At 39.3% G+C, this 19,587-nt stretch overlaps 1 protein-coding gene across 2 annotated transcripts in view; it reads left to right on the top strand.

Moving 5' to 3' along the window:
- MYOM1 (myomesin 1) overlaps positions 1–19,587 on the top strand; it is a 123,879-nt gene that overhangs the window by 91,113 nt on the left and 13,179 nt on the right. For both annotated transcript variants that reach the window (XM_088833416.1, XM_055417149.2), the window contains 10 exons: positions 3,098–3,254; positions 5,485–5,591; positions 5,713–5,757; positions 13,702–13,838; positions 14,321–14,465; positions 15,213–15,272; positions 15,592–15,659; positions 17,507–17,620; positions 18,283–18,370; positions 19,389–19,427. In XM_088833416.1, the coding sequence (XP_088689542.1) occupies positions 3,098–3,254; positions 5,485–5,591; positions 5,713–5,757; positions 13,702–13,838; positions 14,321–14,465; positions 15,213–15,272; positions 15,592–15,659; positions 17,507–17,620; positions 18,283–18,370; positions 19,389–19,427 (960 nt within the window). The remainder of the gene's footprint in view (positions 1–3,097; positions 3,255–5,484; positions 5,592–5,712; positions 5,758–13,701; positions 13,839–14,320; positions 14,466–15,212; positions 15,273–15,591; positions 15,660–17,506; positions 17,621–18,282; positions 18,371–19,388; positions 19,428–19,587) is intronic.

Genomic DNA, 19,587 nt, shown 5'->3' with positions numbered 1-19,587 from the left:
GTGGTGTCATCTGCATATCTGAGGTAATTGATATTTCTCCCAGCAATCTCGATTCCAGCTTGTGCTTCATCCAGCGCAGCATTTCTCATGATGTACTCTGCATATACGTTAAATAGACTTAAAAGCATTAGGCTGTGGGCTCCTTCAAAATAGGAACTGTGTTTTCTCTGTGTATGTCGAGAGCCTAGTACTTGGTGTATAGATGAAAAAAATAATGGATAGCTACCATGCTTTGGCGAATGAGTGTGTCTCTGTTTTGTAGCCACAGCTTGTAAACCTAACACTAGTATCTCATGATGAATGCCCAGTTATGAAGAGTGAGCTGGGAGAGGTTCAGTGGAGGCCTTGATGTGGCACTAAGGTGGTGGGTCAGCAAGTGGTCCTGTCTTCCATATAGGGGAGCTCAGTATTATTAATACATGAAGCTGATTGAGTTCATTCACTTTTAATGCTTCTGTTCTGGCCCACTCGCCAGTTTCTTAAACACCACCCATGCACACACACAGGCACACACACATGTACACACACACACACATACTCATGCACACCAGTGGAGGACAAAGAATAAAAGCTTATAAAAGTGACCCATAATGCAGATGTAAAAGACTAAATTACATGAGAAAATTCTCATATCAGATTATGAAGTTTCGAAAGATGAATTCCCACTTTTAAATTTTATCTTTTTTTAAAAAAATTTACTATTTGGAGAGGAGAGAAAAGTGGGATGGTGTTCATTTCCAAAAAGTTCACCTTAGCCCTGGACCTCCTTTAACCCATTCACTTACTGGGGGGAGTGGCAAGCCTGGAGCAACCATTAAAATGCCACTCCAGTGACTTCTCTGGTCCAGTGGTTAAGACTCTGCACTTCTACTGTGTGGGGCTAGGGTTTGATCCCTGATCAGGGAAGTTCTGCATATTGCAAGGTGCAGCCAAAAAATAAAACGCCATCCCATGCAATCAAGTATCCCCTTGTGTCCATGTTAAGAATGTGTTTAGGGTTGGGGCAGCTGAGTAGAGACAACTCTTCTTAAATCCTTTTCAGACCAGAATCATCTCTTTCATTTTCTGTAGCTAAATCTTCTCTGCTCTTAACTGAATTCTTCATGTTCTTTAGTAGACTTGAAGGTTGTTTTGAGAAAAATCTAAGTCCTGACAAATTCTGGCCCACTTTTCTGGCTCAGTTCTGTGGGCAAGTGAGATGGCCTTTCATTCAGATGGGAACATCCATAGAAATTCCTTTACTTTGACAGCAGAACATCTAACTTGCTGCCTGCCCATTAAATATCAGGACCATTTTGATCATGTTTTGGTCAACTTTAGTGAATGTGGCCTTTTAGTTATGTATGAGTTCAACCATGGATTGACAGCAGCTGAGGGCTTGCAAAAGCTCAGGCCATGGGACATTCTAAAAAGAAAATTTGAGGATGTTGTAACTGCATCTCTTTCATTCTGACACTGAGCTAGGTTCACCTCCTTAGGGGTAGTTGTGGACCAGCCTGGGGCCTCTCAGAAATGCTGTCATTACACTGCTCTTGGTTTTCCTAGAGTATTTATAGAAAGAATCATCCATTTCAATATCATGTATCTTTTATAAAATCTCATTAGAATTTTTTGTCCAGGATGTATCCAGGATCCCTTCATTTAAAGAAAGCCACTGCTAATTCCTCTAAGGTTTTAATGTGTTGGAAAAAATGGCCTTTCCAGATTAATGGGATTACTTTCTTTACCACACAAAGAAAATCTACAATCTGATATGTCCTGTCTGTTCAGATACAAGAAACTCTGAGCTTATTTTTGTTTTGTCTTCTTTTAAATTTTCCAAAGGGTGTCTTTTAGTTTTAAACTCTTCACCTTTATTCTTTTTTGTCACAAGTAATTTCTTTCTTTTCCAAAATCCTTTTTTTTCTCTTTTTTTAAACCCAGAATGCAGGAAGAGGCCACTTTTTTTCCAAATGCCAACTTCACTTTCATTTTTCATTATAGGTATTATTGTAAAACACTTGGTCTACTAAGTTATTATTTAAAAACACTTATTCAAAGAGCTATGTTAACAAATTAATTAAAGCTGAACAGTGAAAGAAGCCTTTGAATTTGAAAAGCTATTTTGAAAGAGTATGAGAGCATTAGCATTGTAATTCATGTGACAAATAGGGAAAAAGCTATAATTTGTTGCTTTAATCATTTTAAGATACAGTTGTTTTTTTGGTGTGCTCAGGCTTTCTCTTGCAGTGCACAGGCTTCGTTGCCTCACAACTTGTGGTGTCTTAGTTCCCTGACCAGGTATCGAACCTCTGTCCCCTACATTGGAAGGTGGATTCTTAAAACCACTGGGCCACCCAAGAAGTCCCTGAATTGCAATATTGCATGCAGATGTAATTTATTACAATCCTCAGAAATAAAATAACTCAAAGTATTACCTTGTTTTCTTTTAAAATCCAAAAACTAATCTTGAAGCATCTGAATTTCTTGAAATTCATTTCCATTTAAATTTCTATACTGTTCTAGCAATCATTTCTAGGTATCTATTGTTCTAACCTAGAATAGCATCTTTAGATTAATTTATGGTTATCTGATCAGCAGAACTTGTTTTCATGGATTTTTTTTTTTCATTCTTAAATGATTTACAAACTTCAAACATGTGAGTGTAGGCAATTCTTCTTACCTCTACCTTTTCCCCTTCAGTTTCCCTTTGGTTTCTTTGTCTCATATCTATCCTTTCTTGATGATTAGCTAGTTACGGGTATTATTGAAGCAAAAGTCACGCATTAGGCATTTCCCAGGGCTGCCTTGCTCTTCTTATTATGGTCAACACACTCCCCTAACTGTTCCATTGGTCATATCAACCAGTTTTTGTTCAGCTCTGACCAAACAGTACTGTCCATGGTGTTAACACTACCTAAGAAACGTGGTACATTCGTTTAATTCCATGTTGCAACACAAAGTTGAATTGTAGCAGGATTGTCAGTCACAGTGAGCAGTTGGGACTTTTCACTTGCACAGACTCAAGGCCCTGCTTTAAGGCTAAAGTAAAGGATCTCAAGGTGAGGAATTCTTACTTGGTTAACTTCTACCAGGAAATATGTTTTTCATCTTCTAGGAACCAAAGAAGTTGTTGTAAGTGTGGATGACAATGGAATCATTTCCTTGAACTTTGAATGTGATCAGATGGCTCCAAGTTCTGAGTTCACCTGGTCCAAAGATTACGTGCCCACGGAGGACTCTCCGAGATTAGAGGTTGAAAGCAAAGGCAACAAGTACGTACCGTTTCAATCGTTAACTATGGGTTTCCTTTTCATGAAAGGAGAGTGAAACAAGCTATTCTCCATTTCAATTAAGAGAATGAAATCACACATATTTTTATCTGGTAGTGTAAAAAGTGATCACCAGTATAAACCTTAAGAAATAACAATCCTTATAAAGTACTTTTCACATTATTCCATTTAAAATGCTTTCTCATATGTTATTGTTGACTGAAAAAAAGGTGAGAATGACATTTTATTTGGGGCAAAAATGAGGACTATAGCCCACGAGGCAGCCTTTCAGATAGCTCTGAGTGACTGCTCCAACAAAGTGGGTGGAGAGGTCAGAATAGATGTGATTTTGGTGAAGGGGGAAGTGAGCAGTCAAGCACATGTTTTGGCAGAAGCTTGCTGCTAGTCATGAGGAGCAGATGTTAATGACTTTAGTGCTTCTCTAGATATGAGAAGGTGCGAGAAATTGTTTTTTAGTCGCTAAGTCATGTCTGACTCTTTGTGACCCCATGAACTGTAGCACACCAGGCTCCTCTGTCCTCCAGTATCTCTCAGAGTTTGCCCAAACTCGTGTCCATAGAGTCAGTGATGCCATACAACCATCTCATCCTTTCTTTCACTTGGCAAGAAGTTGAGCTCATAAATTCTTCTGAAAAACACCCAACTACCTGAAGTTGTGTTCTGCCAGTTTTTCCCAGAGCACAGAGCACAGTGTTGAAAGTCAGCAACTGCAGTGACCAGTGGCTTCATCCTTGTAGAGGCAGATGGCAAGCAACAATTTTTAGTTGGCATCATTTATGATGGAAGAAAAGCTTTGATTGACATTAAAGTGAACTTTAAAGATGATTCTCATTATTCTATGAGATTTTGAGATCTTTAAGTAATGATGAGGATCCTTATGGTGAGATGGGTAAGGAAGAACTTGCTGATTCAAGTTCTGGTAAATTAAATGGATTAGGTATAATCTGTTCTGGTTTTTCACCACCACTTGTGAGAAACAAAGTACTGCCCTGGAACAAACTCTATAGGAGGGAGAAGCATGGGAGAGACGATCTCAAGTCACAGCTTTACCAAGAGCTGCTGTGTAACCTGGAGCAGCTTTTAATTTCATGGACCTCCAATTTGTTTCTCAGTAAAACAGAAGACAGTAAAGGGGATTAATTTTATGATCTGTTAATTCCTTCAACCTCAAGATTCTGAGTTTTTAAATTTCGTCTTACTTATCAAGCTTTGTATCTTTATGATGGTTGGATGGCATCACCAACTCAATGGACATGGGTTTGGGTAGACTCAGGGAGTTGGTGATGGACAGGGAGGCCTGGAGTGCTGCGGTTCATGGGGTTGCAAAGAGTTGGACACGACTGAGCACTGAACTGAACTGAGTGACAACCAGATTGGATTACATTTGGTAAAGCACAATATTCCTAAGTATTATTTCTATTACAAAAAAAATCCAAAGAAAGAAGTAGTAATTTTGTTGGAGAATAGCAAGGAAATACTCAATATAATTAAAAGACATTCTGCTGTTACTGTACTGTAAGATCCTTGAAGTAAAACATAATTTTGGTCAAAGGAAAGACAATCAAGCTGTTACTATTTCTTCCTTGACTAACATGTAAATGTTTGGGTGACCTTAGACACTGACTAGCTGTGTGACTCACAAAAGTTAGAAAAGAAAGTGAACTAGACCATTGACCCATACATTCATTCCACAAGTATTTATTAAGCGCATATTATGTGCCAGATAAGGTATGGATGCTGGAGGTCACAACAGTGAGCAAAACAGATCTTGTTCCTAAAGACACAAAGTGGAGGAACATAGTCAGTGAAGCAGGCAATACTGATGCCTAATAACCTCCAAAATGGGAAGTGCAAGGGATGATGTAGGAGGGGCTTTGGGTGGTTCTGCCCTGTGGAGCAAAGGATTTTCAGGCTGCCCAGCAAGGGTTGACCAGCTGAAAATCCCTTTACTTGGGATATGCATTGATATACATCGTAACTTGGGGATGGGAGATCGGTACCATCTCCCTGTCCCATCACCCTCACCCCGTGGGAGGAGGTCAGGAAAGCCTTCCCAGAAGCAGCAAGAGTGGGTGAGCGTTAGGTCAGCAAGGCAGATGGAGCACATGCTCCATATGATGGGAGCAGCGTGTACAGATGGCTGGAGACAGGGCAGGGCACAGCCCCCAGGCCCTACATAGCCTCGCTTCTTAAAAAACATTCTGTTCCGAAGGACGAAAATGACCTTCAAAGACCTCGGGACGGAAGACTTGGGCATTTACTCCTGCGATGTCACAGACACTGATGGAATAGCGTCGAGCTACTTGATAGATGAGGAAGGTAGGTCACATCAGTTCACTCATGAGTTGACTCCTGCTTTGACTTCTCAGGGGTTCTCCAGGTTTAAGTGACTTCTGTTTTAGCAGTTCAAGCTGTAATTGTTCTCATTTTCTCCCTACAGAATTGAAACGTTTGCTTGCTCTCAGCCAAGAACACAAGTTCCCAAGTAAGTGTCCACAATACACTCAGAGTTCAGCCATGGCACTAGACAACTCTGACAGGATCAAGAGAGGACACTCTCTTGAGAACGTATAATGGAACATACATTGGTAGCTGCAGACACACTTTCCAAAGGAGCTGATTTAGCTTTCCCTTTGTTCTCCAGAAATACAAAGAACAGTGACAGGAGACACATCCCGTGCTCTGCTATATAGAGCACTGTCAGGTTCCATAGGTGTAACAGATGAGTAATTACAATCTTCATCTTTTGCTACATATTTTGGAATATTATATATATGTATAAACACACACATATATATCTTCTAGACACAGTAATTTGTATATTTTTTAGGCAAACAGCTCTTTCTAAGCAATTTAATGTTAGCGTTAGGAGATCAATCCTGGGTGTACATTGAAAGGACTGATGCTAAAGCTGAAACTACAATACTTTGGCCACCTCATGCAACGAGTTGACTCACTGGAAAAGACTCATGCTGGGAAGGATTGGGGGCGGGAGGAGAAGGGGACGACAGAGAATGAGATGGCTGGATGGCATCACCGACTCTGTGGACATGAGTTTGAGTGAACTCCGGGAGTTGGTGATGGACAGGGAGGCCTGGCGTGCTGTGATTCATGGGGTCGTGGAGAGTTGGACACGACTGAGCGACTGAACTGAACTGAAAAACAGTACCCTATGGGTGTCCCTGATGGCTCGCCTGCCAATGCAGGAGACCCGGGTCTGATCCCTGGGTTGCAAAGATCCCCAGGAGAAGGAAATGGCAACCCACTCCAGTATTCTTGCCTGGGAAATCCTTTGGATAGAGGAGCCTGGTGGGTTACAGCCCATGGGGTTGCAAGAGAGTCAGACATGACTTAGCGACTAAACAACAACAACAAAGACAGTACCTTCCATTTTAAATTTCTGGAAAATAAGGTAAAGATGCCTTTGATCAGATAAGAATTTCTCTGAACTATCATCAAACCCTTCAATGAAACACCCTCTACATAAAAGATTAATTTCCACAGTTGACACCTAAGAGAAGAGAAAGAAGTCTGAAACAATACTTGGAAAGTTCCACTGACCTGATTGGATCTCTTAACATTGGTACCCACTGGCCAAAGTAGTGAAACATCTGAAAAGTTACACTCTGAAAAACCAGAGTGATAGCATCACTCATTCTTTTAATTCAGAAATTTTGTCTTCCTTCCTTAATCCCTAAGATAAAACTTCTTCACTAATACAGGAGTTCCAGGGACCCAGGAAACCATACCCTGACCCCAAACTATAGGCAAAACGTTATATGGTGTATGTATGCACATTTCTAGGGAGAGGGCCTCCAGCTTTCCTGAAATTCTCAGCAGAGCTGTGATTAAAAAACAAAGCTCTAAAACCAGTTGTCTGACCTCTTCACATTCCCAAAGAATACGTGACATGCTTCATGGTGTGGCTGGGTGCTGGTGACTACTGGCCTCAGCTAGAACGTTTGCAAAACCAGCTTTATTCAGCAGAGCACAGTGGGGTGCCTGTGGGGTGAGGGTACCAGACGCAGGCTTTCTGAATTCCAGGGGAGAACCACTTCTCTTCTGTAACCTTATTCACCATAAAACTGGAAAAGTAATACCATGAATGGTGTCTTAAAAGCTATTTCTTTTTAAATTGTAAGAGTAGAGGTTGGCCTGGCCTCTCTTTGTTCTGTGCTCTGTGAACCTGAGCAACTCACCCCAGCTTCCCCAAGGTCTTAGTTTCTTTTCCAGGAATGGCTATTATAATCATTAACAGCCCTCATCATATAGAGGCGCTGTGAGAGACAATCAACAGGGCACTGATCCTTGAACTCTTCAGGGAAAATGTAAATACTTATTGAAACAGAGCAGTGATCTAGACAAACCCACTTGCAGAATAGTTGCCTGCCAACTGTGCAGATGTCCTCCCTTTCTGTTCCCTGCGCTGTAAGGCGGGGGAATGGAAGAGAGTGCCACGGTGCCCAGCACAGCCGGAGCCTGTGAATGCTCCCACTGTCTATCATGCAAAACAGAAAGAGCAGCACCCACTAATCTAGTTAGTCAGACAGTAAACATTGACCAAGTGTCTAGGCAACAGCTGCTCCTAACAATGTTTATGTTTAGCTTAAAGGATGGAGAGGAGAGAAATTAGGGTGTTACCATAGAACTGGAGACTCCCAGACTCCCCTCAGTCCAGTGATCATATGGACTTGCAGGTAGTAACTGCCTGCTGTCCCTGTCATTTATGCTGAGATATTTTATTCCGCATGAGCGTCAACACTGGTTGCTGGCTGTAGGAGAGAGGGAAGCAGCAAACTCAGGGACCCTTCTATTAGAGACCAAGTGTGGTATTTTGGGTCAGCTCAGAGAAAACCCAAGGATACATTAAAAACTCTGACATGAAAACATAACTCTCCCAACCAGAGGGAGCTTCTTTGAGCCCCTTGAAGCAGCATTTAAATATCACAGCTTCAGTTCCTTTCATTGCTGTTGGATCTGGCAGGTCACTACATGAATGTCTTCAGAGATGTGATGACAGGGTCAAAGCAGAATATCCAATTTCTCAATTTATATCCACTTCTTCTTAGTATATGTTGATGCATAATTAAGTCATCTTCTTGAGATTTTGGAAGGTCTTAAATGGTCTCGTTCCTTACAGAGTGTAATAAAGAGTGTGGTGTTCCTTTATTCCAGGACACAGTAAGTTCTATTTTAAGCTGTTTACAAAAATATTTTGAAAACCACTAAACATATGCCTTAAGCCTACAAATAACAGATATTTTGCTGGAGCAAATTAACTGCCAGAGAAAAGAGCCTAAGGAAATTTAGGGCTGAGCAGAAGGAAAAAAATATATATGCTGCTGCTGCTGCTAAGTCACTTCAGTTGTGTCCGACTCTGTGTGACCCCGTAGACAGAAGCCCACCAGGCTCCCCCATCCCTGAGATTCTCCAGGCAAGAACACTGGAGTGGGTTGCCATTTCCTTCTCCAATGTGTGAAAGTGAAAAGTGAAAGTGAAGTCGCTTAGTCGTGTCTGATCCTTAGCGACCCCACAGACTGCAAATATATATATATATATAAAGCTAAAAATAGAAAATAGCCTAGCCTGTCTTGCCAGTTGTGATACTAAATTACAATGTAGAAAATCAGTTTATTGAATATATGTTTATTGAATATATTATATATATGTATATATATAAAAAATACACACACATATATATTCACGGTACGTGGGGGAGGGAAGATATATTTCAGTATCAGCAATGTCCTGCAGGCCTCTTGCCTCTTGAGATGAACTGCATTCTGTCTGTGGAATGTGTGTCTTTCTAAATAAATCCACTTTCATGTAAAAAAACAAAAACATTCTGCATAATATATTTTTTATTTGTAGACACTGTTTATTGTCCCACTTGTATATGTACATTTATATATGTACTCCATGTGTACAGATATGCACAAGCACATATACACAAATTATACCTATTTTGTTGGAGAAGGAAATGGCAACCCACTCCAGTGTTCTTGCCTGGAGAATCCCAGGGACGGGGGAGCCTGGTGGGCTGCCGTCTATGGGGTCGCACAGAGTCGGACACGACTGAGGTGACTTAGCAGCAGCAGCAGCAGCATACCTATTTTGTATGTCCTCTTAGGTGTAAATATATTTTAAAATTGGTGATTATAGGGTGTTGTTTAAACAACTGCAGGAAGAGTCACCAAAATATTAATAGCCACTCTTATAGAGTACCTATTACATGCTGTTTATAGGGTGCTTAAAAGGAACCTGTTATTTAAACTCCTCAGTGACCTTAAAAGGGTCAGTAAGTACTGTGGTGATCTAATTTTACAGATGAAGAAAGTGAGGCTCAGAGAGGTTAAGTAACTAGACCAAAAGGACACAGCAGGTACCCAGGGTGGAGAAACCCAAGTGGTCTGACACTAACCAGGACATGGACTGTTTCTGTGTGTGCACCTGCCCGGTGAACCTTGGCGGCCTGTGCTCCCCCAGATGATGTCTGTATTACTCTGGGCAGTGAGCATGAAGGGCTCTGGAGGCTTCCGGGAAAGAGTGTCCCTGTCACCCAGCCCCACACACTGGGCTTCTTCGTAACTGCATCACTCGTGTATGAGATTCACTGGAATGAGATCACACTTCTCTGGAAGAGACTCTACTCTCTACTCCCCTTGAGACTTACTTGCAGCAAGCAGGAGCATCCTGTAGGGAGAAGGCTTAGCCCCAGCTCTCACCACCCTGGGGTCTGTTCTTGATCTGTTCTTACTGGAAAACCACTAGTGTTCTTCAGAATAGATGGCCGGGACCGAGAGATCACTAAGTAGAGGGAATAACCCTGATCTCAGCTCTGCCATCTGGTTATGTTACTAAGCTTTCCTGAGTTTTGCCATCAGTAAAATCAGGGGACAAAGAGAACTCGCCCTTCTTGAGCACCAGTGGTTATTTAGAGTGGCTCACTGCATTCTGGTACCATAGTCCCTCTTGGTGACTTGTGAGGCAGGTAACAGCCATGTCAGCGGGTGAAGAACACAGGGTTTCAGGAGGAGGTAACTGCTCAATTGATGTGTGACATCAGAGCCCATCTCTGGCCACCAGGGAAGCCCGCAGTAGATGATGTCTGAGCCTCCTTTAAGCTCTGCACGGAATGACTCTATAACTGACGTTCACGTGAATATGGAATAGTGCAAAGGAAAGGCATTCTTGAAGCTTATAAAGGGTAGTTTTAGAGAAATGATGCAATAAACTTGTTTACAGACTAGAAACAGACTTAGAGAACAAACATGGTTGGGGGAGAGGGTGGCACGATAGTTAGCTTGGGATTGATGTGTACACACTGCTATATTTAAAATGAATAACCAACAGGTCCTACTGTATAGCACAGGGAACTCTTCTCAATGTTATGTAGCAACCTAAATGAGAGAAGTGTTTGAAAAAGAATAGATTCACATATATGTATAACTGAATCACTTTACTATACACCGGAAATTATCACAGCATTGTTAATCAACTAAAACATAAAATTAAAAAAGAAAAGGATAGTTTTGCTATAAATATAAAGAAATACTAATGTACATCTGGTACAAGTTTATACCAAACTTTTAATTACTTATAATTTAAAATGTTGCATATGCTAAAATTTTAAGATATGTTTGAGTGTACTCCGGGAGTTGGTGATGGACAGGGAGGCCTGGCGTGCTGTGATTCATGGGGTCGCGGAGAGTCGGACACGACTGAGCGACTGAACTGAACTGAACTGAAGAATTTAAACATATCTTTAAATTTTGAGATGTGTTCAAGAATAGTTGAGAGAAATAAGCGGTGGTTTTCCCTGATAAAAGTGAAGGACTACAAAACTTTGAGAAACAACCATCCTTTTCCAGAAAGCATGTCCAGGAATCACCCCTGAAATAGATCTTTTGACTGGAGAAGTCTTTGTAGAGAACATTTTCAAGTTACAGGAAATTCAGAAGCTGATTTTGGGAGATGTCAGCCAACTTTTAAAAAATTTCATTCATGTTCAAATGGGTTAAGATATACAGGTGTACATCAGAGATATGTTATAGTTCCTTACTTTCTATGTGCAGTAAGTTCCTTACTTTCTAAACCACACTTTATTTTAATATGGCTTCTTGATCGTGACTTGCTTATTTGCATCTGAAAAATTTTGCTTAATCTAGAACTTAAACAAACTGGTATACCATTGGGATAGATAGACTTTAAATGACAAGCTAGTTCATCTTACATATGTAGCAAAATAAATTCTTTCTTAAGATTCATTTCTTAAACAGCTTAAAGAACCTCCAAATTGAGTTAACATTGTTGAAAAAATAAAACTTAACTCTTTTCCAAATATTTTGAGGAAAGTATATATAATTATAATTATATACTGTAATTAAATCATTGCATGTTGGAGCAGGAAAATATCTTGGCCAATGAGGACATTTGGTTCAGTTCCATCCATTTACTGAGGAGGCAGGTGAGGGCCAGAGATGGGAAATGAACTGCCTCCCATCACAATTCATTAGCAGCTGACCTTGCTCTACAGGGAACAGCTCTGAACTCTTCATCACACTGTTATTGTCCCTAAATAATCCTAACCATACCAGATAATCATGATGTTATGATCACTCACCTAGAGACAGACATCCTGGAACTCGTAGTCAAGTGGGCCTTAGGAAGCATCACTACAAACAAAGCTAGTGGAGGTGATGGGATTCCAGTTGAGCTATTTCAGATCTTAAAAGATGATGCTGTGAAAGTGCTGCACTCAATATGTCAGCAAATTTGGAAAACTCAGCAGTGGCCACAGGACTGGAAAAGGTCAGTTTTCATTTCAATCCCAAAGAAAGGCAATGCCAAAGAATGCTCAAACTACCATACAATTGCACTCATCTCACATGCTAGTAAAGTCTTGCTCAAAATTCTCCAAGCCAGGCATCAGCAATCTGTGAACCATGAACTTCCACATGTTCAAGCTGGATTTAGAAAAAGCAGAGGAACCAGAGATCAAATTGCCAACATCCGCTGGATCATGCAAAAAGCAAGAGAGTTCCAGAAAAACATCTACTTCTAATTTATTGACTGCGCCAAAGCCTTTGACTGTGTGGATCACAACAAACTGTGGGAAATTCTGAAAAAGATGGGAATACCAGACCACCTGACCTGCCTCTTGAGAAATCTGTTTGCGGGTCAGGAAGCAACAGTTAGAACTGGACATGGAACAACAGACTGGTTCCAGATAGGGAAAGGAGTACAGTCAAGGCAGTATATTATCACCCTGCTTATTTAACTTGTATGCGGAGAACATCATGAGAAACGCTGGGCTGGATGAAGCACAAGCTGGAATCAAGATTGCTGGGAGAAATATCAATAACCTCAGATATGCAAATGACATCACCCTTATGGCAGAAATTGAAGAAGAACTAAAGAGCCTCTTGATGAAAGTGAAAGAAGAGAGTTAAAAAATTGGCTTAAAACTCACCATTCAGAAAACTAAGATCATGACATCTGGTCCCATCACTTCATGGCAAATCGGCAGGAAAACAATGGAAACAGTGACAGACTTTATTTTCTTGGGCTCCAAAATCACTGCAGATGGTGACTGCAGCCATGAAATTAAAAGACACTTGCTCCTTGGAAGAGAAGTTATGACCAACCTAGACAGCATATTAAAAAGCAGAGACATTACTTTGCCAACAAAGGTCTGTCTAGTCAAAGCTATGGTTTTTCCAGTAGTCATTTATGAATGTGTGAGTTGGACTATAAAGGAAGCTGAGAGCTGAAGAATTGATGGTTTTAAACTGTGGTGTTGGAGAAAACTCTTGAGAGTCCCTTGGACAGCAAGGAGATCCAACCAGTCCATTCTAAAGGAAGTCAGTCCTAATATTCATTGGAAGGACTGATGCTGAACCTGAAATTTCAATACTTTGGCCACCTGATGTGAAGAACTGACTCACTGGAAAAGACCCTGATGCTGGGAAAGATTGAAGGTGGGAGGAGAAGGGGACGACAGAGGATGAGATGGTTGTATGGCATCATTGACTCAATGGACACGAGTTTGAGGAAACTCTGGGAGTTGGTACAGGGAGGCCTGGTGTGCTGCAGTCCATGGGTTTGCAAAGAGTTAGACCCAACTGAGCGACTGAACTGAACTGAATCCTAACCAAAGCTAACAGTAGAAAGTCACAAAGGTTAGCTGAATGACCTTAGAAGATAAGGTCATCTCCCTCATTTTTAGTTACGACATCTGTGATAGTCAGGATGAGAACCCAGTTCTACTGTACCTCCATAGCAAGTTTTCCTACAGTGCTCTCACTGCCTCCACTTCACAAGAACAAGGTGTTATATCACTACTTCTATTGTTTTCCACTTGTTGAAAAAATCTATACAATACAATTGGTCATCAATATAATTACTACTCTTATTTTATTTCTCACAGCGGTCCCAGTTAAATCAGAATTGGCAGTGGAAATTTTGGAGAAAGGCCAGGTCCGGTTCTGGATGCAGGCTGAGAAGCTGTCTGCCAATGCCAAAGTCAACTACATATTTAACGAAAAGGAGATTTTTGAAGGACCGGTGGGTTTTATACTTTTTAGATTTTTAAACATATTGTTATAGGATGTCTAATAGGGCTGGGAAAGCCCTATTATAATGCAGATAATTTGTAATAAAAACCACTGAACGTGGGGTGGGGGGTTTAAATCATTTCACAAGTGGGAATGTGAAAGGAAATATAGATTGACTGTATCATATTACCCAAGTAAAATGGGGATCTAAAAACAACTTTTTAATAACATTTTGTGATTCAGGGTAATGAAACTTTAGTTATATTTAAAAAAGTAAATGTCAGACTTTTAATAATCAATTCTGGTCAAAGTCAGAGATTCCACATATTTTGATTTTTCTGGATACAGGATTTTGAAACTGCTCATTAAAAAAGTGTTAACGAGGAATTTTATTAGATTATGATACTTTGGAGTTTGTGTGTTTATTTTACATGGCTTATTATCATCCTATCTATCTCACATATTTCCTTTCTTTTCCTTTTCACACTGAAGAAATATAAGATGCATATTGACCGAAACACTGGTATAATTGAAATGTTTATGGAAAAACTACAGGATGAGGATGAAGGCACATATACCTTCCAGGTTCAAGACGGAAGAGCAACTGGCCATTCTACCCTTGTTCTCATTGGAGATGGTGAGAGTTCTGTGGAATATTATCTGAAAGCCTTTGCTACTTCCTTCAATGTAAATACCCCACCACAGGAAAGTAGTCACGTGGGAGAAGCGGGAATTATTTCTTGATTGGATTCCAGTGTTCAAAGTGCAATTTACAGCTAATACTTTCCATAGTACTTTATTTCCTAGAAATGAAAGTTAATTTAAAAGGACACCAAAGTTATCACTGGCCCACAGGCAAGACTGCACTTAAATTATCTCATATATAAACAAATAGTTATTACTAAAATTCTCCAGTGAAGGATACTACAATACAACCCAGACTGTATTATGTCTCAGAAACTATGAAACTCTCTTGTAATGTGTACCTGCTTTAAATTACTTAAATGAAGAAGAAAAATATGCATGAGCAGAGCATGTCAAATCAGTTAATCATCCATTACAACTTGGTTATATGGTAGCTATTATAAGCCAGTGTGGAAATCACCAAGATTTAAAATGTAGTGTTTAATAAAGTAGTGGAAACGCTGGCCAGGTCTCTACTTTTGCAGTAGCCAAAGTTATTTGACTGTTTCCTGACTTCATGACCTTGAATAAGTTTCTTAGCCTTCCTAAGCCTTTTTCTTCATCTATGAATAATGAAAACAAATAGGGTGGTCTGATGTGAGTGTTATAATAATGAATGTAAATAACTTAGCACAGTGACTGGCATGTACACTTATACCGCCCAACTCTATTTCATATTTCTTTGTTTTTCGATTTTCAGTTTATAAAAAGCTCCAGAAAGAAGCTGAATTCCAGCGTCAAGAATGGATCAGGAAACAAGGTAAAAGTAGGCAGTGAATAAAGAAAAAATCTTCAATTTCTTGAACAAAATATTCTAAGGTTATTTCCAATACAAACTAAAATGAATATTATTGTTTTGTTAATAATGTCCTCACAATAAAAATAATTGAAAATATTTATCATTATAAATGATTAAAATATTATACATTTTATTACACATTTTAAAATATTTAAAAACTAAATCTTTAATTTCAAAAATTTCACTTTAAACATAAATCAACTTAGAATTTAAGAATGAGTTTGGACTTTTGCATTCATGATTAACATTGCTGTTTGCTGATGTCATTAAAATTTTATAGGTCCACATTTCGCTGAGTATTTGAGCTGGGAAGTGACTGGTGAATGTAATGTACTATTAAAATGCAAGGTAAGAAGTAGATAAATTTTTAATAATTTGATACAAAGAGAATAAAGATAAAATAGAATGTGAGAAGAAAAGGAAGATCAATTTATCTTCTCCATTCTTATCTCCTCTTATCTCTTATCATTTGCACCAAAATGATAAGTGATATGCCCTTACTGTTGAATGTTACTATAATTGTTGGTTGGTAAGAAATATTTAAAATAAAACAATACAAAAATATGGAAAGTCAAGATGATTGTTTTAATTCATCATACATGCCCTAGTTAATAAAAACAGACCTTATTTTTTATTAAGACTTTTTTAAAAAAAAAAAGCAGTTTTAGGTTCAGGGAAAAATTGAAGGGAAAGATACACAGATTTCCCACTTACCATTGTCCCTATACGTACATAGCCTCCTTCATTATCAACACGCCCACCAAAATGGTACAAGTGTTACAACTGATGAACCCACATGGACACATCATCACCCAAAGTCCATAGTTTACATTCTGGTTCGCTCTATGAGTTTGCACAAATGTATAAAAACCTGTATACATCATTATTATATCATACAGAGTATTTTTACTGCCCCCCAAAAGCCTCGTGCATTGCTTGCTCACCCCTCACTAACCCTCCCCCTACACCTGCTGCCCCGCACTTTGCAGCACGTGAGATCTTAGTTCCCCAACCAGGGATCAAACCTGCATCTCCTGCATTGGAACATGGGTTCTTAATCACTGGACCACCAGGGAAGTCCCTGAAATTGTTTTCTTGATTGGTATAAAGTCTTTACTTTTTCATACAGTCTTAACTATATAAGAAATACATGAATATACTCTCCCTAATAAAAGATTCTAACATCATAGATAAAGCTTAAGATCCCTTTAAGCATATGAAGTCATTTAGCCCATTTGAAATTTGTGAGATGATGTATAGATATAGGATTTAGATGAATTTCCTAAAAATTGCTAAGCGACTAATTTATTAAACCATACTTGATGGATGCTAACTAAACTTACTGCAGTAATCATTTTGCAAAAATGCATATATCAAATCATTATGTTGTATACACTGCTGCTGCTAAGTCACTTCAGTCGTGTCCGACTCTGTGTGACCCCATAGACGGCAGTCCACCAGGCTCCCCCGTCCCTGGGATTCTCCAGGCAAGAACACTGGAGTGGGTTGCCATTTCCTTCTCCAATGTGTGAAAGTGAAAGTGAAGTCGCTCAGTTGTGTCCGACCCTTAGCGACCCCACGGACCGCAGCCTACCAGGCTCCTCCATCCATGGGATTTTCTAGGCAAGAGTACTGGAGTGGCTAGCCATTGCCTTCTCCATATACACTAGACATATGCAATATTATATCAATTATATCTCAATAAAATTGGAAAAATATTTAATTTAAAAGATTTCTTAACCGTATTTCCCCTTTGCATTTATCTGCAAAGCTTCATTTATCTTACAAAAGTAGTTAGCTATAGATAGGGATTTCTACATTCTGATACCTTGATAAAGTCATTTGTCTTTGTGACACAGACTATTATTTTAATCTAATGGGATTTGTCTTCCTTTGGATTTCAAATTTTTATATTTTACTTAAGTCTGTATGTTAGTTTGTATACTTCCATGCTTTCTTGTCCATGAGATGATTTTAAAGTCTATTTTTTTCTGCTGGAAATAAAGATGCTATTGATTTACATTTATTCTTTTGTATCTATTTTATTCTAAACTCTAACAGTTAAAACAGCTTTCAGTTGATTTCTCTTGAAATCTCTACCTTTTCTTATATCCAATGCTACATTAAGAATTATTTAATTTCATAAGAATAGCATTCCTTTATCTTGAGAAGTATAACTACTATTCTTCTCCTAGGTGGCGAATATTAAGAAAGAGACTAGTATCATATGGTACAAAGATGATAGGGAGATTTCAGTGGATGAAAAGCATGACTTTAAGGATGGCATATGTACCCTCCTTATAACAGAGGTAGGTGACTATAAATATAAAATGTAGCATATTACTTCTGTACCCTACGTTCTTCCAAAATACAGAGACTAGATTATGTGTTCCTTTGCCCTGGGCATAGATCCTTGCCCTGACGTCACCCAAAAAGCAAGCAGTAAAAACACAAAGCTTCTCTCACTTTGTGATAAGTGAGTGTTTGTCAGACACCCAAACAGTGTTGGCAGGACACCATAACTCTGAGCTAGTTTTTCTCATAGATGGGAGAGTGGCAGGGCAGTTAAGCGGATTGTTCTTTGTCCCTTTTCAGCTTCAACTCGTTCCCTAAAGGTACAGAGATAATCAGACATAGTGTTTATTTCAATGTAGATTTTTATTTACTTCTTGTCTAAAAGAAGCTACCTTTCAAATACATGTGCTCATTAGTTTTTAAAATAAAGGCAGAGCAAAGGATGAGGACTTTAAGCCTCAAGTGAATTGTCACCTTAGAGGGTGGAAACTCTGTGCTGCTGGCTAGCCCAGTTTTGATGGATAGTCCCTCTGGGAACTGGTCATTGCTCACATGGCTGAATGCTTGTTCAGTGTGTTTTGATGGCAGTTCTATAAATCATGGGTCCTGAAAAATGCAAATGCCATATCCTGAGGCTACAATAAGCTGCAGTGTGATGTATCTCTTCTCCCCTTAGTTTTCCAAGAAAGATGCTGGGATTTATGAAGTTGTCCTGAAAGACGACAGAGGAAAAGATAAGAGCAGATTGAAGCTTGTGGATGAAGGTCAGTCCACTGGGGTCGATTCTGTGTGTTCCATACATTAGTGACCAGAATTCTAAGTGAGACTGAGCTGGGTGATTCAAGTCATGCTCATCTTTTGTCCATAGGTTTTGTTTTAATTGCCATTACAGCAGAGCGAATTTTATTAAAAGCAAAAGCTTCACTTTTAGTCTTCCTTTCAAGTCAGAAATGTAGTTTTGATCCTCAGAGAATGTATAGTCGACAATCCACTAGAGGTCTGTTTTCAATATCAATCATCATTTTTGTTTCAAACCTATGAAGACTGTTTCAGGATCAAATACTACCATGAAAAGCATGTCTCAAAATAATCCACTATTTAAAAGGTGGAAAGAAAGGTTATACATGGACTGCAAAGCCTCTCAGTTAGTAGCAGAGCAAGAAAACAATTTCCATTTTCCCAAAACTTCTGATGACAATTATATCATGATAAAGAAAACCTACATGGGACACCTACATTTCCAGTTTTGTTCCTGAGCAAGATCTTTAACAACATTGCTGACGAACAACAGAAGTCTGACTTCGATTTTACCTTCCTACTCTTGGTGGAGGCAGGACTAAATGTGCTTTTTGTTTATTGGCAAAAGGCGTTAATTAGGCTGAGAAATATCAGAGAACTTAAATGGTTAATTCACTGTGAATTGATACCTACCTATGTGGTATCAATTCCTCTAATGTAAAGGAAGCCTTCCTGGGACTTAGGAAAAAGGGAATTCTAAAGCAAAAAATGTTCCTGGGATTCTCACTGTGGCTCTTTCTCTAGAATGTAAATATGGTGACAGTTTACAAAGAATTCAAGGGAACAAAAATATCAAAATAGGAGCAGAGATCTTTTAAAACTTTGTAACAATTGAGTTCTCTGACCAAAGAGCTTGTATTACCAATTGGTCAATAAGTCCATCTTGTGACAGGATGCTTTTGAGAGTGTATGTGACTAATAGTGTGAGATTGAACTTGACATTGAGTATTTTTATGCTAAAGCTTTGTGAATCTCTTTCCACAGCCTTTAAAGAGCTAATGACTGAAGTATGTAGAACAATAGGTAAGTTCTCACGAGGCAATACTTCCTTATTCTCTGGGGTGGGCTTGGTTTTGTTCAGTCATGTCTGATTCTTTGTGACCCCTTGGACTGTAGCACCTCAGGCTCCTCTGTCCATGGACTTCTCCAGCAAGAATACTGGAATGGGTTGCCATTTCCTTCT

Source organism: Moschus berezovskii, chromosome 28 (genome assembly GCF_049115385.1).
Source record: "Moschus berezovskii isolate FMDL1 chromosome 28, NW_MosBer_1.0, whole genome shotgun sequence".
Taxonomy (NCBI): domain Eukaryota; kingdom Metazoa; phylum Chordata; class Mammalia; order Artiodactyla; family Moschidae; genus Moschus; species Moschus berezovskii.
The sequence above is the reverse complement of the archived record's forward strand: the minus strand, read 5'-3'. Positions and strand labels throughout refer to the sequence as shown.